At 36.6% G+C, this 24,277-nt stretch overlaps 1 protein-coding gene across 7 annotated transcripts in view; it reads right to left on the reverse strand.

Moving 5' to 3' along the window:
• Positions 1 to 24,277, reverse strand: part of PCDH11X (protocadherin 11 X-linked) — a 490,061-nt gene that overhangs the window by 123,801 nt on the left and 341,983 nt on the right. For all 7 annotated transcript variants that reach the window (XR_010834843.1, XM_048077757.2, XM_067005160.1 and 4 more), the window contains one exon: positions 10,647 to 10,845. Coding sequence is in view for 6 of the 7 variants with exons in the window: in XM_048077757.2 (XP_047933714.2) it covers positions 10,647 to 10,845 (199 nt within the window). In the remaining variant the exon portion in view is untranslated. The remainder of the gene's footprint in view (positions 1 to 10,646; positions 10,846 to 24,277) is intronic.

The following is a 24,277-nucleotide window of genomic DNA, read 5'->3' on the forward strand; positions in this document are numbered from 1 at the left end:
TGTTAAAGTATTAGGTGAGGGCTAGACTTTATAACATCTCATCCCGAAGAGGACTCATCTTCTGGGACACTGGTTTTGGAACATCAGTCACGATAACCAGACGCAAAAAACAGCTATTGAAATAGTGCCACTGTTCTTCTTGATATGTCAAGGAAACAATTGTTCTGGATGAGAGGAATTCAAGTACGATAGACCATACAGAATTAGCTGGCCAGGTCCTTATCCCAGAAAAAGCATTTTAGCGTTTTAGTTGTTGCTTCTGATTGTTACCTAGAGAAAAATTTAATTTGAAGCACTAAGGCTTTAAGTAGAACTTTAAAAAGTATCTGGAGAAGCATTGCAGCAATGCTGCTTGAGAGTAGGACATGTCAGAAAAAATATTTTTTTCTTTAAAAATCAAAAAGAATAAAAAAGGGAATGTCTGTGAACTCCTGTTCCATCTCACTAGCTCATCTAAGCCAAGCTGTTTAGGCTGCAACAGTGATGATCACAGACACAAGTAACACAAATAACACAAAAACATTGTTTAAATACAATCAGCCAAATAGTGTTACTAAAATGCACAGGTGCAGGCGACATTTGCCAGCTACTTTTAAAAGTAAAGTTAAACTAACTTCCTACTGCAAGAACCTAAGAGAAACAGCTGATCTGGCAGTCGGGTGACTCTACATATTAAGCCAGCACAATGCTAGCCTACCACAGTAGTTCACAGCACCATCAGCACATGTTCTGACGTCTCATCCACATAAGGCTCCTGCCTTTTCAAAGCATAATGAGTTACCCAATTCATAGAATTCCTAGCAGTGTGATTGAATTTAGGGAATCCAATACAAGACAAGCTAACTACCTATTTTTACAGGATGAAATGAAAACAAAAAGACTTGATATGCACTCAGAAACATTGCTAATACAGCATATGTTATTTGTATAGATCAGCGTCGCATATATTATAAAAGTATTAGTGATCACTTCTACTGCAATCGTACTAGAAGCATAACAGAGGTATAACAGCTGCATTGTGCTTGGAGCCATGCAAATACATAGCAGACGTGCTGTGTGTAATCCAGGGAGTTTAATTTAAACCAAAACATGAAAATGGATATGTACAAATAACCAAGATAGCATGCGAGCAGGATGAAAATTATGAAAGGAACACATGATAATGGATAGTTCAATATTAGATCCTATTTCCAATCACAATTCCACTTGTGATTGGAATTTCCACAATTCCAAGAAAAACATCAGTTTAAAGGATGTTCATCCAGGACCACATCTCTGCACAAACAAGGACCACAATCACTAGATGTGTTGAGTTGATCAAGTTTGTTTCAGCAAATGTTGTGACTTTAAGAGCACTGACAATTGGGAATATTCTTTGTTCAATTCTTCCTTTTAACTTCTAAGACACACTGGTAGCTGTAGACAGTCATTAAATATATATGTCTTGATATATTTTTCATTAATCACAGTGAAATCAGGTAATGAATTAAGACACTTCAAACACAATTATAAACATGCAATTTTTCACATGGCTTAAGTCATCTAAAATACCAAAAAAAAAAAAAAAAAGAAAAGAAAAAAGGAGCCTTTTCTATATTTCTACCTTTAAAACAAGAACTAAATACTAACAAATGTCTTAGTATTTCATATATTCAAAAGTTCCTCATGGTGCCACTGATTACCTTAACTTGAAAAAAGAAAGAAAAGCTAACTGACTCATCTTTTCTTAAAAATAAGAAACAAGTGAAAGTATGTGACAAAGTAAGACAGAAGGACATGAGGTGAATTGCCTCATGGCTCAGAAGTAAGAGAAACACAAATGTCATACGAACATTATTTTACTGTGTGGGTGGCCCAGTAAAAATTGGAAGTAAAGACAAGCTTATTGTCAAGAGAAGGCCACTTCTTCCCTCTGATGGAGTACTCGCTCGAGCTGGGTGACTTGGCAGCCCCCGTGACAGCTGCTTTCGCTTGGCACTTGTGCCAGGTCTTCACACTTGTCATTTTCAAACACTGTGGACAAGATAAGGGATTGATTTGCTCACAGAGGTCTGCTTCTTCTTGATAAAGTTCTATCTCATCCATAACTAGATTTAAGATAGGTAGGATACACTCATCTTCAAAGCTGTCACTAGAAGGGAACTCTATCAATGACTTCAGCTTTCATATATTACAGATAAACTTTCCGTTTTAATCTGTGCCCTTTGTGACTTTTCAAGCTATCATAACCATCATACCCCTAACATGTTCCCAGATTCAGGGTGCTCCAAATTAGATTCTATTTACCCAGCCAAACTTCAGGGCCTCTATTTACTGCAAATGTGACAGCAAGTCAGATATAAAAGGAGTCAGAAAAAGTATAGGAAAGAAATTTGTTCTCTCTCCACCTCTGCCCTGCCAGGCTGCTTGCCATAGTGATATATTTTAAAACTTTGATAAACCTCAAACAGAAAAAATAGGATTATCCATTACCATGTCAGCTTAAGTGATAACATAAATATATATCACAGAACATCTGCCACTAAATCACTGTTTATAGATGTCAGATCTCATTTATTATTAAAAAACAAACAAAAAAACCACCACTACCACAAAAAAAAACAAACAAAAAGAACACTTTAAAGCCTTTCTTATTATTTCACAAGAAATGACTGATTTCTAAACTGTAAGGTGGAGCTATTCTTTCTAATCTTTCTATGCAGAGTAACTTCTGTCATAAACCTCAGTCAAGAATAACATTAGATGGAATTCACAAACACAGTATTACTGTTTGCCTGAACTACTTCATCCCAGTATGTAGTCTAGAAGATACAACAGAGTGCTGGGGAGGCCATAAAGAGAACAGCTGCAACATAGAAAATTTCCCCATTGATTCTGCGTGAAAGAAAATGATGTATCTAGGAAAATGTGCCTTTATCTTCCTTATCTTCAAAAATCAGAAAATGTACATCAAGGCTTTATGTATATCAGACTATAGTCTGGTATCAATAAGAAAACATCAAAAACTATTTTATATAAAATATTTTATAGAGTGCTCCTTATTTACAAGAAGGAAAAGATTTTTAAAATCAGAGTTATAACAATTATAGTGATGTCCTCTTCAGTGTGTGACTGTTAGGGTCAGCTGAGCTGCAGCATCTTTTTGCTTTTGTATTTTTTCATTTCATTCACTTTGTCCATTTTTTTCCCCTTTGTGTCAGCTGCTTTAACGATACTTAAGTCAGGCACTCAGGGATCAAATTACCAAATTATGGAATTGTTTCTGAATATGCAATCTGTATCTCTTCGGTACAAGTAAAAATCCACTTGCAAAAGCCAGTCATCGGCATCATTGTAAATTCACCTCTCCAATCTGACCTCTTTCCCACTCTCCAATCTCCGGTTATCAAGAATCTAAAGAATAATGGTTTGTTTTATAGGAGGCTTGCTTCATTGCATGTACTTATGAATAGTCAGTAATTTTATTTTATAAACAGATAGCTAAAACATCAGGAAAACCCACACTCTTGTCAGCCACAACTGACGTTCCATACCCTTGTACATAAGCCAAAAAGTTGTAAAGTTGCCGTTCTAAAGGAGACATACTTTAAAATGCAGCACACCCTGATTTTGATTTCTGACCATTCCCCATCCTTTAAGTCAAATGGCCACTCAGGGTTTGCCCTCATGGTTTATATACATGCGATTCATGCTAGTGCTCTCAGAAGGTCATCAGAAAAGTGGGCATTTTACAGAGTGGTACAGTACTATAGTCAGCCTTCACATTCTCTCACCTACGTACAAGCTAATTTGATTAAAGGTAGAAGATCAATCAAACTCTGTTGCCTCAGAAAGATTAATTACCTCAGCACTTTCAGAATTAATAATTAGTGCACAGCCATGGGGATAGAAAAAACCAATACAGTAGAAGTAGAGGCACCCAATGGGAAGATGTGCTACACTGGGATCTATTCTAGCTCAAGATTTATTATCTTTAATTAATGACAGTGTCTTCCTATTTTTCTCAAATTAGACCTAACTGCTATAGCATGTTTACAATTCAGCAATGACAGAATTAAAATATTACTGTTACATTTCAGCCTTAATGTGGAACTAAAAGCACACGAGAAGAGAACGAAAAAGTCGAAAACATAAATAAATAAATAAATAAATAATCACATTGTCTGGCAATCACACCTAGCCCCAGTATCTGGACAGGGAACAAGATACTCGAAATGCTGTAATTTTATTTTTTCTTGTGCCCCAGCATGAGGTCTGAAGTCCAGCTGCCAGAGCAGTGTTATTGATGATGTTTAAAGAGTATATTTCAGCAACTGCAGAGTTTCTGATTATCACACAAGTCAGCATGGTCAAAAATGCAGCCATTTTCTCCAGGGAGAGCGAGCTTCCTATCATTGGCTGTCTTTCGACAGTGTGCAGCATTGACTCTTTCTTCTTTACAATGACATCAATGAGATTTATAGGATCCTGGATGTTACTTAGGCAAACTTCCCCCATGCCTGTGAATGCCAAGGCCAACAGCTTAGCTCCATCGGCCCATGCGGTCAGCTGCAGCAAGGCAAAGCCTCTCAGCCAGGCGATGCCGCGTGGGCACCTGGTGCTGGGGCTGGAAGCAGGGGGGTAACACCATACTGAGACTCAGCAAGCTCGCACCGGCAGCTTTTGTACCGTGCACGCAAAAAGGCGACTTCCTGGATCACAGGGTACATTTGCTGCTATTACAGGGGGCATTCTGTTTGCCCCCTTAAAAATTTATCAGGCTTCTGTTTAAATGAAGTTAGTATTCTCATTCCCTGCTTCTCTACATACTGTTCTCACGTTTGAAATCTCAGAATTTCTGGCCTCTGCTGGTTTATAGACGACCTATTCATTTGTCCATGAAGCAACTTGGTACTTCATCTTAGCCACCAGAATCTCTCTTCCTTTATTCTTTCATATTACTTGAGAGCAGTTCTAGTCCCCAGCCAGCCTTTAACTTGCAATTTAAAAAAGCCAATATTAATTCTTATTTCTGTGTATAGTCATTCTATTCCCTTGTTATTAATAATATTTCTTTACACCTGTTAATCAAGTGAGTTCTCCTCTCTTTAACTTCTGAAGTCAGTTCTGTTTATAATATTCCAGTTGTGGTATCATCATTGCCTTGTGGGTTGTTTTTTTGTTGTTGTGTGTTTGTTTTGTTTTTGCTTTTTTTCCTCTGTACCAGGAGTAAACCATGATTTTTTCACATCACATTACGTACTGATGATTTATAGCTTATCTTTGTAATACTCAGGTTTTTTTGCTTTATGTCATTTTCTGCTGGTGATTTATATACTAGTTACATACACCAGTTCCTATGAGAAGGACTTGCAACTATTAGATTTCATCCCACAGCTATTACTCCAAATCCTTAGCAAAATCCAATTCTTCTGTCATACACCTCCTTCTCTGTACTTTCGGTGACGCTTGGCTTTGAGATAGCAGAATATTTCATTGACATGTCCCTACTTTTTAATGTCAAACTCATTAACAAATATAATGAAGGAGATTTTTCAATTCTTGTATTAATGTGTCTTTTCCTTCTTAATTACTAATGCTCAACCTTAATGTCATAATGATAGTTATTAGGTCTTAAATCTATATAGACTAAAACTACACGTGTTCCCCAATATTAAAAAAGTGTCACTGAAATGAGATAATAGAGCTAATCTTGTAGCATCCTTGGGAAATATACAACACCCTTCATTCTCTTCTTTTTGCATATCTTAGTTTCTTTCTTGTAAACATTTTCCAGTAGTGAAGCCTGGCCAAAGTGTCATTAGTTACTCAGAAGCACTTTTTTTTTCTTGACACCTTGTCTCTTAGAATTACAGAAAAACAAAGGAAACACTACTGGTTTTGATACTCTGGGAGGAAGAGTATCTCCGCTCCTCACATGAAGGCACTGAACCAACTCTGACTTTTATTTCCATTATCGTCATTCTTCATCAGCCTGTCTTCGCTCCCATCATCATCCTCCTTTTCAAAAATTAAAGCAAGGTGAAAGTGTTCTTTTATTTTGGGGGAAGAAATTTATGTTACCTTTAATAATCAACAGATGTCATCTTTGCTGCAAACCTTCTTACATGGCTAAATAACCATAGATTAATGGATAATTCTTAAGACTAATTCTCTTGAAGTTCGATAATCATTTAAAGTGAGCACAAGATTTGCCCTAGCTCCTCATTCACTTACTTGCATGTCCACATGTGGAACTGGGGGATTGATCTGCTTAAATATAACTTTTTTTCTGACCCGAGATCAAGTTGAACTCAGAGTAATTATTCTATTCAGTTCACCAAATAGCTATACAAATGCTTGTGCTACCACAAGAGAAGGTGCAATTGGGATATACAAACAAGAAGTCAAACACACCTCTGGCAAGACCAGCTTGAAGTGACCATTATGTTAAAGTGCACATCAGTTTGCCTTTTAGCCATCCTCTCCTTAGCTCTACATCTTATGATTTTGAATACAACTTTCTTAAGTTATTAGTCCCTTTTTTGTATATTCTCAATTCATCTTCAGTATCCTTATGGAGAGCCCCCTGTCCTTAAGATGTCAGTTTTGTCCTATTCAAAAGCCTGTAATCTCATTAACTAGCCCTTTAATTTTCAACTAGTTTTGTTTATACTTTCTTTTTGCTTACAATTACAATTATGTAATTGCATATTATTTTATATAAACAACTTCTCTCTTTCTTTTTCTTTTCTGTAAACTGCTATCATATATTCCTCTTATTCTGTCCAATTTATTAGCTGAACTGAGTGTCTCATATTCTCCAAATGAAAGTAGGAAAAATAGTTTTATTTTTTACAGTATCACAGAATGGTTGAGCACCTAGAGCATTTTTAGAAGAAAAAAATAGCCAGATTGTTTCGATAAGGCTTTAAAAATATGAGAAGTTTGAAATTTTGTCATTAATATGTTACGCATTTATCCATTAACCAAACAAAACTGCAGTTAATATGCACCTTTTACTTCAAACCCTTCTGTCAATATCACTACCACTAAGTGAGCACCATTGAGAGAGAGTTTGCTGGAGTAGTCTAGCTAAAAAGAATTTGCTAAATTTTGCCTATGGTTGTAGTGTGTTTTGTATTCAAACATAATACGGGGGCGGGGGGAAGGTGGAATGGTCAAAATCATGGGCATGGGGAGTTATTGAAGCATCCTTGTTAGTTTGAGCAGTTTATTAACAGCGAATATTTTAACACCATACACTTTAGTGCTGTTACTTAAGGACAATATTCTCTACCAACCTACATGCATTTCTATATTGCTATTGACTTAGTTTTTATTGGCATCTTTTCCTTAGGAAGCACCTACTATAATGCATGTTACTTCTGTATGCTTTGATGGGGAGGCTACAAAATTAAGAGAAGACAAATCATTTTAAATAGTGTATTTCTAATTTTAATTAGTACAGCTAATTAATTTTAAAGGTGTACTTTGAAATTGCTCATAGTTTTTTAACCACTTTATACTTAGAGCAATTCTTACCCTCTTGCTTCAGTCCTATATTGGATATGAATTTGTAAGGCTTCCTCTCACCAATAGTTCTCAGCTATGGTTATTTTGTTTTATTACAATACAGGATCTTTTAAGTGCTTTTTAATAAATGCTTTGCTATTGCTAGGAAATGGATAGTTTCCCAAATAAAATCATTTCCAATAGTAGAGAAACAAATAAAACCAAAGAGCTGTATTCAGGAAAAACAAGAGGGAGAAAACACCTCTGAATATATTCCTGTGTGAGGTGGCATCCATAATCTGCACTCATAAACCACTTAACATCCCAGTATTTTCTGGACATTATGGAAATTGTTTCATCCTAACTGTATCTGTTCTTGGTTGGCAAAGTTGAACTAAATCACCACCAGATGATTAATCAGGCTTAACATTTTAGACAGGTTTCATATTAAGATAGGTCAGATACAAGAGATCTTAAGACAGAATGAAGGCTATGGTTATTCTGCTGTATGAGTTGAGGTATTTACTCATATTATCTGACTGTATATTCTTTTCACACTCCCTGTTTACATTAAAAACATTTTGGTCCATGAAACAAGAACAGAAGTACTTCAAATAGATTATGCCATTCCAAACTAGATTAGAATCATAGAATATCCCAAGTTAGAAGGGACCCACAAGGATCATCAAGTCCTGGAGCCTCCTGGCTCCACACAGGACCACCCCAAAATTAGAGAGCATTGTCTGAGAGCATTGTCCAAATGCTTCTTGAACAATGGCAGTCTTGGGGCCATGACCACTTCCCAGGGGAGCCTTTTCCAGCGAATCCTTTCAATGAAGAACATTTTCCTGACATCCAGCCTGAACGTCACATATTGTAGCTTCATGTCGTTCCCATAGCATGTTTTTAAAAACAAACGAACAAACAAAAAAGAACCCTAACAGCATGTTTGTAGTGGAAACTATCAGTTCAGAATGCTTTCCACTATTTCACTGTTGACTAAATTTGCCACACATGCACAGATGAGTGAAATGAACCTCAGTTTGAACACTTTCATAGATCGTTAAAGAAAATATTTTGGTTGCTTTTACCTAGTAAAAGTTAGTTCATTTTTAGCAGTACACTGAACATAAATATGCCGCGGGTCTTCCTTTTCTCTTTTACTTAGATGTATGAAAGCACATCATAGATATCTATTTATATCTACTTGTTTTTCTGCCACTAGATGCTGCCATTAATATAAGCATAAAATGCTAAAAAGGACTGCAAACTACACTTTTAATACTGTAGCATCAAGCTATATTGTGTCAATTAAATTGTTTCAAAAGGAAACAAGTTAGAAGGGCAAAGAATCTCCACAAAATGTAAATGCTAATTAAACTGTGATTTCAAGTTTAAAACTGAGCTGTCAGGTAGTTAGACAGGTGATTAAACTTTCTTCAAATTTCACACTTGAAAAGACATCAGGTGCCTGCACAGTGATATGTGTCAATGAGATTCAGATGTTAAAGCTATATTGGTTTTAGGCCAACATTTTAGAAAAGTCATGAGTAATATTTCTCCTACAATTGCAAAAAACGGGTTCAAAAAGCACTGTCAAGTCCAAAACCCAAGCCTCTTTTTAAAAAGCAAGACAGCATCCACATGCCTGTTCTAACAATTCCCATGCACCATGCCCTCTGTACAAGAGGGTCCAAATGCTGATTTTATGTACAACCTGCTCACTTCAGTAAAGCATAAATAAGAGTTACAAAGAACAAAAGGAGGACGGAGCTGGAAAGCAAATTCAGATCATGTGTATGCATCGAAAAAGCAGCACATACAATATATACTTGATATGTGCTTTCTTTTGGGGTATATATGTAGCCCTTAAAATCTCATTCTATGAAAAATTCAGCTTGACTGTCTAAAATATTCTTAAGGGTATATTACAGCCCCAAATATATGAACACACACAGAACCAAACAACGAGTTACGTTTTCAACAGAATATTCAAAACTTCTGCTGGTTCTTGCCAGCTGTCTATCAACTCAGAAAAAAATAATAATCTGGAATTACTTCAGGAACCAGTTAACTTTACAAAGTTTTAAAAGTCTAAAACTGAAGATCCCCAGTTAATAGTTCAAGAACTAAAAGAAAAACAGAGAGAGGACCTCATCCTTGCACACAAGGCCCTCGGACTCTAGTCTCAAGCACTACAAGGCAAAGACAGCAGCATGGTTTCCAAAAGCCAAGCTGAATTTATTAAAGGCAGCTCTGAGTCAGAGCTAATGCTCTCTGCTGGATGCTGTATTTGCCAGTGCAGAGATGTAACTACCTTCTCACAGAGCTATTTCAACTGCATTGGACTTACTAATTCATTCTTCATGATATAATAAAGCAGCTGAAATACACCTTTTGGGCCAAGTTTTGCCCAGAACAGATGTATTTCCAAATCACTTATTAGGCCTCTAACAAGGCCTTAGAGGTTTCCACACATTCAGGTGTCTTTTTATCAATGGCACAGTTCAATTTAATCCAGATAAAGAGCCCCTGGGTAATTAACAGTTGCCTGTACAGTGGAGTTTCTAAGTGGCTATCATGTCAAGGCAGAGAAAGCAAAACTAGTATCTATAGTCCTAGCATGGTCCCGAGCTCACCTTGATTTGCCTGTTTTCAATATCATAAAAAGCCAGTGATAACTGCTGAATTAAGTCATATGACATACTTTCTTGAGATAATTACTACATATCACAGTTGCTCTCAAAAGACAAATCAATAAACCCTTATTTCTAAAGACTGTGGTGTCATCCTGAAGTTCTTTGTGTTACACAAACCAGTGTGCACGTTAATGTTGGATACAGAAATATAAAAAAGCATAAACTCCCTAGGAGCAGCATGTATGATTGCAATGGCAATAGTGTTAACCTCATCAGAAAGCTCCCATACGTAAAGCACCTCAGATCTATAAAAATACCAGGTAATCCATAAACTCTTTACAGCTCAAGACTGTTTCATTCCCAATGGACATACTTACTCTGCATTTTTAGAAATGCAGGGCTTTTTTGGCCACATTAAAATCAACATTCAATTATAATCACTGCCTTAAATCATTTAAATATCAGAAAGGGGCTTCTTTTTAATGACCAACAAGACCAGAGTTCATCACTTACTGGACTCAGGGTCTGAGTTGCCATCTCCTTCTGTCCGGCTGTTGGGTGATGCTTGCTCATAGTACTCCTCCTGGGGAAAGCCAAGGGGCAGAGGGTGCGATGTACTGGCACCGCTGGTGGGTTCGTGGTCTCCAAGCCCACTGTCACTGCAGCTTTCCTGGGAGCCATCTGGTAGGTGAAATGTGACACGGCGCTGAGGCTACAAGGAAGGAAGAAAATTATATGGTTTCTACTACAGTATCAGTAATTGCTTAATGCAACCAATTTAGGAAATGTATTATTTCAGTTATCTGCTGAAGACACATTATCTACAGTTGTGCACAATTTCAGGCTTTCATGAACAGGCAGCCTGCTTTCAAACCTGCTTCACCTGACAGCACTGCTTTTTTCTACTTTTTAAAAATGTAAGACCTGATGCAAAATGAAAGACACCTCAAACTAAAGAGATTCTGTCAGACTTCACAAGTCTTTGGATGCCTTTTGTATATTGACTTGGAGATTTCAATCACTTTTTGAGGCTCAATTTATTTCACTGCTCAGTTTTATAGTTTTCAAAAGACATTTTCTTTCCTATTAAAAGCTGCTCCACACTTTGGGGCCTAAAAAAATGTGACACAGTTCTAATATTGTTGTATTCTTCCAGGTCAGAGAAGGAACAAACAATAACATGCCTTATGTATTGAAAACAATTTTAATAGATTTTGCACATGCATTAAACTAATGAATTGAAAGTAGATTCCACTACTCTGCTTCAGACATTTCATTACAATCCCTTTGATTTCCATTATAACACAGATCTGTGTCTTAACAGTAAAAGACTGGAAGCTGGGAAACAGAGGAAGGAAAGCTGCCACAGTATGGCTATTGGCTTGAAGAAAGGGCCAGGTGAATAAAGGACCCGATGCGTCAGGCACAGGACAACATTTTCATTATTACTGAAAGGTAAATCTGTCACAGTATTTTTATATATAGGAGCAAAGAAATTAGCAGATCTTCTAGTTGTCTTGAAAACATGGGACACAAATGTTTAAAAAAAATAAAAAAACTGAAATGTACTTAGCTTAATATTCAAAATTTCATTTGAAAGGCTATGCAAAACTGTCCAGTTCCAGAATTGCTAGGATTAGTAATGCTGGAGAACCGTGCAATTATGCAAAAAAAAAAAAGCTCACCTACATATACATATATATACTGTGTTTATAGTACAGCAGATGTTGTCAGATTTGGTCACTATAGGTGATGGTGTTGAATGCCATTCATTGTATGAAGAGTTTGCTGAAAAGTGAATTAAGTTCATCTATTTTTCAAAATTTCTTCCAGTGTGACATTATTACGTATGACCAAAGACAGCTGCTGCACAGTGTGGTACAGCCAAGAAAATGGCAAGATCAACTTTACCTATGTAATTCCTGACAGATGTGAGTCAAAATTGTTCTTACAAGCTACCAGTAGGAAATTCACTGCTTTTCCAGAAAGTATGTTCTAGTGCTTCACCATTACTAATGGATAGGTTTTCTTTCAATGTCTAACCTGACTCTTGTTACAAAATAAATCACTGCGACAGTCCCATCCATCATGGTCTGGTTATCCCCACTCATCTTTCTGGTATTTGCCACTTCAGTCTATTTCAGAATAAGCAGACATTATTTCTGTCTGTCTTCTGTCTTCTTAGTGCTCTTCCCTGCACACATGCCCTCACATGCTTCTCTGTGCACTACTCAAAATTTGTTACGGAGATTCAGCTGAGATCTTCAAAGTGCAGAGTAGAGCTGAAGGATCATTTCACATCTCCCACAGGTTTTACTACTGCTTTGTCTTTTTCAGGGAATGTTTTCCTTGCCAGCCACTATAATGCCAAGCTCCTTTTCCAATGATCTTTTGGGGGCCACCCTTTCTGGTGTGTGCCATTGATTACTGCAGCCTAAGTGCAGCACCTTGCATTTGTTCTGTCTGGTATTCTGTTTTTCCAGATGATTTCTTCTGTTGATCATCAAGTATAATGCGTTTTCCAGTCCTCCTTTCTGAATCAGCTCTGTACATTTACCAAATTTTCAGTTGTTAGATTCTCCCTCATTTGGCAGTAGTCTAAGAAAAAATTGGACAGATCAAGCCAAGGAATAAGCTGAAGAGCTCTAGAAAAGCGAGTACAGAACTATCCCTCATCACACAGAATGGAAAGGGGCAAGGATATCCGTCCTGGGATTGCAGGAGCAGCCTTAGAGCTCACTGGAAAAAAAAAAATTGCAGACAGTGAATAGCTCAGAGCTAAGCAGCACACCACCACCCCCAGTTTTGGTGTCACCAGAAGAATTATTATTTAACCCTACAGCTTGTTGTCTGCAGCCGATCCCACAGCCACAGCAGGGCTCTGTGAAGGGCTGCCCGGGACAGTATTCCTGCTCATCCTGCCACCTATCTGATCCTTCTCCCACCTCAGGTAGCTGGAGATACTTGCGGCATCTCTGTATGGTCCAGAAAGACAGATGGATCCACAGAAATAACTAATATGATTTATCCTATTCTACTTCCTAACTGGCAATTGCCTCTCGGAGCCTTATTTATACCAGCAGTCTCAGTCTACTGTTTCCTGAAAATCTGAAAAAATGAAGTTTAGTGGAGTTGATCCAGCAAAAATATTCCTGCAATATTTCTGATTTGCTCCCTGCACAAAAAACCGTACCTGGCCTGCACAGACGTACAGATACTGCATGTAGGAATTGAATATACTGTTGCTTTTGTCTTAAATGAGTCTGATATTCACAATATCTACGAGAAATCAACCTTTACTGCATAATCTGTCTGTAAAAACTATGCACATTTTGTGAGTTTTACATTGCCTTGTGCTGTCTTGCATTGCACGTTGCTATTTGGTACCCATGCTAGTGTGTATCTTCTCATCTCCAAGCTACCACTGAATGTTAAGAATAAAATATTCCTAAAATGTTATCAGCCCAAGTGTCAGATTTAGATACCAATATTAGTTTTTGCAAAAGGGTGGGAATGCAATTGTTACAATTATGTACAGTGAGGATTCACTGAGTTTACACACATGAATATTTCTGTTTGTGGTTTGTAGTCAAAATACAGCAAAAACTCTTTAGCAGCTGAAGTAAAGGAGACAAGAAAGTAATGAAGTTGTTTTATAAACTGCCTAGCTCAGTGAGAAGAAAAACAAAATCCATGCCCCCAAAGAAGTTTTAAATCTCAAAAAGTATCCCCCAAATTAACCATAAAATTCTAAATACTTAGTTACATAAATTAAGGTGTTATTAGTAGGAAAGATGAAAAACATATGATTTTAAATAAACTGGAATCAGCTAAAGGCTCATGACTTTTATTTCGATAGTGTCCCTGGATAGGCCACACCTGATAACACTGACGACAGAGTACTGTCAAAAAACAAAAACAAAACACAACAACAACACATCTCTTTCTCTACATAGCAGTGCTACCATTTTCTAAATTCGTGCAGATATCAGACAATGATCTGGAACAAGTCATTCTAATAAAACTTTCCCAAAAGCTGTGACTTATCTTCTGTCACATTTATTTTGGAAATTTCCTCCTTGAGGCATTAAAATTTCAATTTATAAGATTACAAATTATCCTCAGACTCCAGCTGCTTTTCTGTTTATCTCCAAAGAGTTAACACTGACAGTAATAGAATAACATGGATTATGGTTTGTTTTATTTATTTGAATGACAGTATATTTTTTTTTTTCAAAAAGAGAAAAATGAAAGAAAAACTCATGTATTCTTAGTGCATTTAAAAAATGCTGATGTAGGTAGGAATTTCTAATACAGACAATGAGACTGATAGGTAAAAAAGAGGGGAAAATTTAAGGAAAAATGTCCAGTATTATACAATAGCTCTGATATATTTAGCAGTATTAAATTATTTTTTATTGTTCTGAAGAGAATTTTGCTTCCAGAGATGTCATGAACCCAGCCACAAATTCTGTTAGAGGTCTCATATGGTATCCAAAAAAGAAATGCATTTTGTAAAAGCAGTGTGTCTGGAGGGATCAAATTATCTCAGAAGACCTCAAACCTTTTACTCCCATTATTGAAATTTATATGAAGACTGATCAAAGCCCCAAACTATTCTGTGTTCAATCTTTCATTACAATAATTAGGCTGTGGCAGAGGGAATAATAAAAGATGAGCCTAAGTAAATAGCTTTGGATACACTGAAGGGATGATTTCTAGAATTATACACCAGGGGTTAGCCAATTTATAATCAAAAACTGAAAAAAGGTAATAGAAAATGCAGCAGACATAAACTGAAGAACATTAAACTATTAACCTTATTATCTTCATTCACTGAAGCAAATTAATATCTTTTTAAAAGGAGATCGTAAAGAAAAAAATAGTGTTTAATTTATATTGAATTAATTATATTATTTAGAAGATAATTCTGATGTAAAACAGACCTTATTTAGGAGATGCTCTAAAATAGCATGCAAATAAAACAAAAGGACTACTTCAATATGTTTCTTCACTAGTATGCAGACAGTGAACATAGAACTATTCAAAATATTTTTTAACTTTAAAATCTATTTTCTTAGTTGCTTACGTCTTTCAAATGCTAGGAAAGTATGAAATAAATACCTTAAATAATTTAACAATAACTATCTTCAGCTATGACAAATGCTAATTCTATTCTTAAATAAAATCCCCAATCAAAGTATAACTTCCAGCTCTAAACTATATAGACTTTTTTTTATATCACCTTTCGTTTCTTAACTACAATCTTTTGTTCCATTTGTTTCGACAGAGATATACAGTGTAAAATTCTCAACAGCTTAAAAGGATCCAACCCCAAGCCCAATGGAAAACAAATCTTTCTGCTGAAACTCAAAAAGAAAAGCCAGTATTTTTATTTTTTTTCATTCTCTAAATTTAATAGTGTGCAATATAGCTACTACAGTCCAAACAGTTTCTATCAATTGTTTTCTAAGTCTGCATTTCACATACTGATTTGCAGCACAGAACATTGAAGCAAGATACCACTTCAAGAGAGTACTCCTTTTAAGGTACAAGTCACAACCTAAAAGATATGGCACTCCCTATGTTTTTTTCTTTAAAAAGCATTATTAAAAAAAAAAATATGTAAATCAGTCCTTTGAAGATTTGAAGGACTCTTTTCCACATAAAATACAGTTCAGTTTCACATTCTTGAAACTTAATGATCTGTATTATAGCAAAAAATGATGAACAGCAAATCAGATCTTCACTCTAAAGTTGTTCATGAACTGAGGGTTTTTTTTGTTTTGTTTTGCTTTTAAGTGATAGTATTAAATCCATGAAAAATAATAAAAATTCTTGGGCGTTTTATGTCCCTGTTCAACCAAGAGATCCTACACTTTTCTTAGTTTATTTGAGAATTTTCTACTCTACAAAATCTCTTCCAAATCATGCCCCAAAAGCCAAGTGCATAGACCAAAACTCGGGAGCTTTCAATAGCTCACTTTAAAACATCACAATCTCCCTTGGAGTCATTCCAGCAAGCTGGAAGTATAACATTTACAGAATTCGTTGCCGTAAGGTGTTGTGGATGAAAAAGTTTGCATGGTTCAGGGGGAAAGATCCCCTGGGGTTTACTCTAGGCAGACCATGATAACAGCCTGCCTTGAAATCAGTCTGAGGCTGGGAGCACTGGGAGATGTCTCATATACTCTTGCCCTGTTTGTTGCCTTCCCTGGGCACATTTCTGGCCACTGCTGGATGCAGGCTAGATGAAGCCTTGGTCTTTATCAGCACAATACTGACAATTACATGTGGACAAGCATTACAGAGAGGCTAAACTACAGCATTATTGATACTGGATTACAGTTTAAGCCTAATTCCATATATATATATATATATATAAACACATACATATTCTGTATAGAGATAGATGCATAGACAAATAGATAGACAGAATGGAGCCCATTATCATTTATCACTCAAATGAGAATAGCTTCTAAATTTTTGCCAACACTAACCTGTATTTTCTTTTGGAGTATACATAAAGATGCTGAACATTTTTGGTCACCAATATTACACACAGCTAGAAACACTTCACTAATAATAAAACCACTATTGTAACCACCTTTTAAGATTTAGCTCTTAAGATTTAGTTTGTTTTAAAAATTTCTTCACTATGGCCTGCAATGGTCCTGCACAGGACTGTTTTTTGAAAAGAGCAAAAATGAAGGGCTTGTCTGCTGGTGGGAGGGGAGAGGCAGTGCACATCAAAGTGACAGCATCCTGCTGATTTGAGTATTATAAATTCAGGTCCAAGCTTTGTGGACATTAAAATCAGCATTTTCCCCATCTCACAAGAAAAAGCAACCCCCCCAATTATTGCCAATACTATCAGCCTTAATTGCCATCTCATACGGATCAAGCTTGTTGAACCAACCCTCTTTTTTATTTAACATGTTCAACTGTATCAGCTACTGTTCTACTATCAATTGCATCCTTTTCAGCTTCTGATATTCAATATGTTTGTCAAGTCAAACAGACTTTGTGTTTTCCTAGTTTACCACATTTGTTTTTAAATACTGGCAAAACATTACATTTCAGATATCTAAAACTTCAGAAACTCAATATAAACCTGTGTGATTCAGAGAATTCCTTTTGACATTCTTGTTATAATTTATCTAGTCCTCCTGATTTAATAATGGGTATCTTACATCCTCACTAATTACTAATGGAAAATACAGCATCTGGCTTCTTTCAAAAGAACAGAAAGCTTTGATAAATACTTTTACCTTTCATCACTGTGATTAACATTCTAACTGTTCCAGAGTAATATGAGACATGTAAATAGTTTTAGGCTTTCACTCATTATTGATTGAAATAACTCCTTTCACTTTATTAATTTATTTAGACGCAAGAGGCATAATCTATTAATTTTGATAAGGCAAATGAAAGCTTGGTTGACTGCCCAGACAAACACAAGTGAAATTTGGATGACTACCCTAGTCAGATTTGTAGTTTTTAAATGAAAGAATTACTTCCTGTCGCAAAATAGTGGAACACAAGGTACCCATTTTCCTGCTCAAATGGAAATTACTTGCAACTGGGTTCCCTCACACACATAGTTGGCTGAGGTGATGAGAAGTAATCTTGCAAGACTGTCTTGTAACAACACAGGATGCCTTTTAAAAACTATACCTATACACCCCTATAGGCATTTCTTGCAGGCATGTGAAATTTTACCTATCTGATACAAATTAAAAATTTCATATATTTCAGCTATTAGCTATTGCTTTCAGGAGTAAATTTTTATGAATGCCGTTTTTCACTGCAGTAACTAGAAGCTGCACTTATGCTTCCATCTTCCTTTTGCAGCACAGAGGCCATTAAAAAAACTCATTAGACGAATCATTGCTGGAAAAAAAAAAAAAAAAAAACACAAAAAAAACACAACACCCAAAACATTAAAAACCTGGACCTTCACAAACTTCTGCCTGAGAACCTCAATGGATAGTTATTTTCAGAATCTCATCCTCCTTGTACCAGAGTGTTTCTAATACAACAATTTCCAGTAACATTTAATAATTGAATTGATTTTTTTCACTTCTCAACATAACAACAAAGAACTGAAATAAAAGAGCAAATAAAACTGAAAATAACATTTAAAGCTTGTCAAGCATTTTATTTTGCTTTTGAAAGGCAGTTATTGTATGCTAACTAGATGTCAAAATGAAAGCTGAAAGCATGCTTTTTGAAGTTTAATTCATGTAAGTCTTCAATTTGACATGTGATTAAATAAAAATTACACACAAAAGTTGCACTAAAGCTGTGTTGTTGCTAAGGCTGAGAAATAGGAAAGTCTCGATTCTGATTCTTTTTTTAGTATGTTCTTCACATTCCAGGTTATTATCTTTGAACTTATTATCTTGAATGTGTGATTTCTGGTAGGCAAAGCCATATTAGTAATGATAACATAATAAATAATAATTTAGAAATATTTTGGTAATATTTGACATTACTTCTGCATGCTAACCCAACAACAGATCTTTTTTAGCAGAAATACTGATCAGGTGTTACTACAATTGTGAATATTTATTTTAAAAGCAACAGTACAGCTTACCTAGTATTTTCTTTGTGTCAATACTGAAATAGCACAGATTTTATATTTTCATAAATGTACCTAGCACTCTAGCTCTAATTTCATTCTGTTAATTTATACATTTCAGTTGTGCCTCAGATAAATATATATTTATTTTTTTATTTTTTTTAGGTTTAGATTTATGGAATAATAAATGTTGTTCCAGTGAATCACTCACCAACCTCCAGCTCCTACTTTTGCATCATACCAGTCAAGGCTAAGCCATTAAGTTCAAGCACAATGAGGTGATTAGAGCTATAGAGACCTGGAAGAAATCTCAAGAACCTGATTCAATTTCCATTCATGATTTTTTTTTCTATTCAGTTTTTCATTTAAAGGTCAAATCTTTCTGAAGCAGTATACATGCACAGAACTTCACAAGCCATTACAAATATTCACTTGAAGAGGCTTGAAAATGTGCCTTCATCATTTCTAACCAACATAGGGCTATTTTTATTAGTATTTCCCCCAAAATGGGACTTATACCTTATTTTGGTTCTTGAGTTGAAAGTGTACTGAAATCAGGAAAATACATACATATTAGACATACAAGGACATACATAGTCAAGGCATGCTACAGTACAATTCTTAAATACTCTACCACAGGTAGCTGTGTATCAGTTCAGCTGTACTTCACCCTACAGAATAAATCAGAGCTCTACAGAATTTTTGCCTGCAGGTTGCATAGGATAGTTAAGTGGGAATATTCATAGAACCATAGAATAGTTTGGGTTGGAAGGGACTTTAAAGATCACCTAGTACCAACCCTCTGCCACAGGCAGGGATGCCACCCACTAGATCAGGTTGCCCAGGGCCTTGTCCATCTGTTCTTGAACACCTCCAGGGATGGGGCATCCACAACTTCTCTGTGCAGCCTATGCTAGTGCCTCACCACCCTCAAAGTAAAGAATTTCCTCCTAACATCTAATCTAAATCTCCCCAATTTTAGTTTAAAACCATTACTCTTTGTCCTACCACTATCTGCCCATGTAAAACGTTGCTCTTCATCTTTTTTATAAGCCCCCTGTAGGTAGTGAAAGGATATTACTATGTAGTTTTATATATAATATATAATATGTAACATCTGTATCAATATTTGCTTGTAAAGCCTAACTTTTTGTCCTTCAGCAAACATCCTTTAGCCACCTAGATTACTCATTCTTAATTTTAAACGTACAGTGTGTTTGTAATCTGAGGTAACCTATCTAAAGTACATTCTCATGGCAATTATAATTAGTCCACCTTTGGGTGAAATGGTTAAGAAGAGGCAAGAGAATATAAAGAAAATCTGTAGGCCAAAATTCACAAGCAATGGTGCAGCTCATGATGTATTTGTTTTGTACAAAGTAAAATTATAGCATTTAAGTATGGCAACTTTTATCAGCATCACATTTGCTAAAGCCCAGTGGTCCAGGATAATCTGTCTTGGATCGATAAAAATTTAACCAGAAGAGATACCACTGAGAAAAACCCAAGAATGGTTTCAGGGTCAGAACACGTATCCTGAAATTACCGTTCTAATCACAAGATAAAAGTTTTATTCCTAGGAGAAGTTATTCTATATGCTGACATAAAGGAATTTTTGACAGGTAAACATTGCTTTGTTTCAATATTGTTATTGTAAATAGAAAAGGTGCTATGGGATACATGCCACTGTGAACACTTAAAATACTTATTTCAAATATATGAAATATCTATTTTAATTTCCAAAGTGTTTTAACAAAAAGCATTATTTTTTAATTGATAAAAGTCAGAAATCTCCCATTTTCATCATTGTTTTCATGGCTTATACTATCAGGTTGGTAATTAATAAGTTTTAAAATTGTTTAGGTAGAATACATGAAATATTCAAAATGACTAAAATAAGTTGAGCTACCTTCTACTAACATTCTTAAATGGATGTCTGAAATACGTATTTGTAAATGAGAAAAATGTTATGAATTTAAGTGCTGTATTGTATCATTGACATTATCCTTCCCTCCTACAGAGCTATGCCTCTGCAATTGTCCTTTCAGATAATCAGAATGTATAACTGTCTTTCAGAATTCACCACTTGTGTAATTTCAGGAAAGCAAAATATAGAACCATTACCCTTCCCTTGTTCCTTAATCCTCCTAATTTATTTCTATATTCAGTGCAGTCATTCCGTGTGACTATTAAGATTACTTACTCATCTTTCTTCACGGAGCAAAATATACAATGAAGCATATGCTAATTTGCATGAAGAAATAATGAAGTTCTCGGTGAGGAGAACAGCAAGCCTTTGGCTGAAGCCTGAAGAAAGCCATTTTCTTCCACAGCAAGCTGCAAGCGGCCATGTGCAGCTCGAGTGCATGCGACCTGCCCATGGCACAGGTGCCGTGCCTGCAGCTGCCCCCACTCAACACCAGCCCCAACTTCAAACGTGAGGCTTGTGATCTTAAACCACAACAAGAGTGCAGCTGTGGAAGGCAGCTGTAACTCAAGGCTTGGATTTCTGAGGTTCAGATGTCTGTCACCAAGGGCCTCGTTTGATAATGTGCAGACCTTGGACGTTGGGTTGCTTTACTGAAAAATAACGTTACTGACCTGAGTGAGAAAATATGAACTAAAGCCATGCAAAATAAGTAGAGAGCAAGACAGAAGTAACTCGAGGAGTCCTGAGAAATACACTAATGGGAGGAAAACAAACAAGCAAACAAACAAACAAAAAAAACACCAAGGAGAAGAGAGAGAAATGCACAGAAGTGAGGACTGCGCAGCTCTAGTGAGCACAAAGGCCAGGCCTTCCTTTCAGGCCTACCAGCTGCCACTTTGCACAGACCACCAAGGGCCTGCAGCAGCAGCACTGAACATACTGCTGTTTTGCTTAAGAGCAAGTTAGTACCAGTCATTCACTGTATAATACCAAAAATAACATCACTGCGTACTCATAAATCACATAATCCTGTGACAGAGTCCCCACACCTGTGGAAAGATGCCCAAGTAGAAGTGACTCAAAGAGCTGAAAAATGAAAGAGGCTGGGGGAGAAGAACACAAGGGCACAACAAACGCCTCTCCTGCAACTCCTTAAGGAGATGCAGTGGCTACTTCTGTTTCCTCATGTGATAGACTAAAGATTAATATTTCTACCATCTTTCCTGCAGAATTATTCAAATTTCACGTAAGGTTCAGTTAAATCAGAGGTAAATAATCAGAGATAAATAATCAGAGGTAATTACATGTTCTACTCAGCACTGGTGAGGCTGCACCTGGAATTCTGTGTCCAGCTCTGGGCCCCCCAGCACGAGAGACTTGGGCACACTGGAGAGAGTCCAGCGGAGGGCTGCCAGGCTGATCAGGGGCCTGGAGCACCTCTGCTGTGTGGGGAGGCTGAGAGAGCTGGGACTCTTCGGCCTGGAGGAGGCTCGAGGGGGATCTTATCCATGTGTATAAATGTCTGAAGGGTGGCTGCATAGAAGATGGAGCCAGGCTCTTTACTGTAGTGTTCACTGTCAGTACTAGGGGCAATAGGCACAAACTGGAACACTAGAAGTTCTGTCTAAATATCAGGAAGAACTTTACTATATTGATGACGGAGCACTCGAACAGGTTGCCCAAAGATGTTGTGACTTCTCTCTCCGTGGAGATCTTCAAAAGCCACCTGGACATGGTCCTGGGCAACCTGGTCTAGGTATCCTTACTTGAGCACTGGGGCTGGACCAGATGACCTCCAGAGGTCCCTTCCAATCTTAACCATTCTGTGATTCTGCAATTCTGTGAAAATATTCACCATACAAGCCCCAATAAACATGCGACCAATAAATCCACAATACTTTCACAACTCTCACACAACAGAGATGATCAAGAAAGGTAACTGCTTGCTCTAGGTGACACAGAAAAGCACAGTGGTGCAGAATTCCCTTGTAACATGCAGCCATCTGAAAACAGATGCAACGATTTGGTTCTACACTATATTCTTACTAGTCAGGAGAAAGAAGTGAGACTGCTGAGAACAAGAGAGAACCTTTGAAGGAAAACAGCAGGAAAAAAGGGCTTGGAGAGAATGATAATAGCCTTAATGCCGAAACAGCTGGTATAAAAGTCATGTGGGCAATAGGTGGACATGATGGGCACGGTTGTCTTCTTCCACGCACGCTCTTCACATACATGCAGACAGACTTTCACTCCTATATCAGTTACACTCCTGAATAAACATGGTAACTGCCCTGTTTGCTCACCCTGGAACCATCATTATGCACAAATTTGCCTGAATAAAGAATTCAAATTAATTCTACTCTTCAAGATATTTCTCACTGTTTTCTTATTTTCATTGGCATACAGCATGTCTATGCTTTGCACAAAACAAAAATGCACTTCACACGTTTTCCAGGCAAAATGTTTAAATACAAACTTGCAGTACTAGTTATGTTCCTTCGCATACTGTTTTTAATTAATTTGACATTTGGTCTTTTTTGTCAATTCAGGTGGCGTATTGCAATCAGAAGAAAGCTACTGTGTAAATATCCTATTCTGCAAGTCACCAACTAAATGAGTAAGCAATGGAACAAAATCTATAGCATGCAATTAGCATTCTCCTTTTGATTTTTCCTTTACTTCACAGAACTCATTAATAACTTTTAGTAGGTAAAATTGAAGCTAGGAGACCTCCTACACTTTAGGTGCATTATAGTCTACCCTTGCACAAAAGAAATTCTTTTGATGTACTGGAAATCTTATTAATAGATTCACCAGAAAACAAGCATGTAAGCTGGCAGAGGCAATTGCACAAGGTAAAATGAATGTAAATGACAGATGAAAGAAAATTTCCATGCCGTTCAGATCAATATAAACAAAAGTGCTGCAACAACCACAGCACAGAGACAAAGGGAATTCATCAAACTTGTATTTTGGATTATTTGTCCTCTACGAAATGCACCCTCTGTGTTCCTGAGCTATATTCTTCCTTCATGCAATTAACACTACATTAAGATGCACTCCTGCAGGGTTTTTTTCCTTATGTTACTGAATTGAAGTTTTTCAGCACACTCAGATATTGGGGGGGTGTGGTGGGGAGTGTAGAGAATAGCTTCCTGCTTTTCTGTACTGCCATTTGGAAAGCCTGTAATTGCAGCACTTAATAACTTTCTAAATACTTAAGCCAGAATTAATTATCTCTGCTATTATTGCAGGAGTATGGATCATATATTGGGTATGATGGAGAGAATGTGCGATAGAACATTTTATTGTACTCAGTGCAGGCAGTGGGTGTGCAAGGCACTTAAACTATTAGCAGCAAAAGGCTTCTCTACTTTGATTTTTCTCAGTATGATCATCACTTATCTACAGAATCAGCTTTGCTCATTTTGTGCTTTTTGTTGTTGCCTAATTAAATGCTTCCAGGACCCTTCATTACACCAGGGACTAATCGTCACTTTAAAATAAATCCCACTTTATTTTAAATCATATTGGTACTTGATGAAAAATAAGAGGAAGGTAAATGCTTACTGTTAAACAACTTCGCTTGCAACAGACTTTGAAATGTGTTTTTATTAGTAGTCAGAAATC

This window comes from Anser cygnoides, chromosome 13 (assembly GCF_040182565.1).
Source record: "Anser cygnoides isolate HZ-2024a breed goose chromosome 13, Taihu_goose_T2T_genome, whole genome shotgun sequence".
NCBI lineage: Eukaryota > Metazoa > Chordata > Aves > Anseriformes > Anatidae > Anser > Anser cygnoides.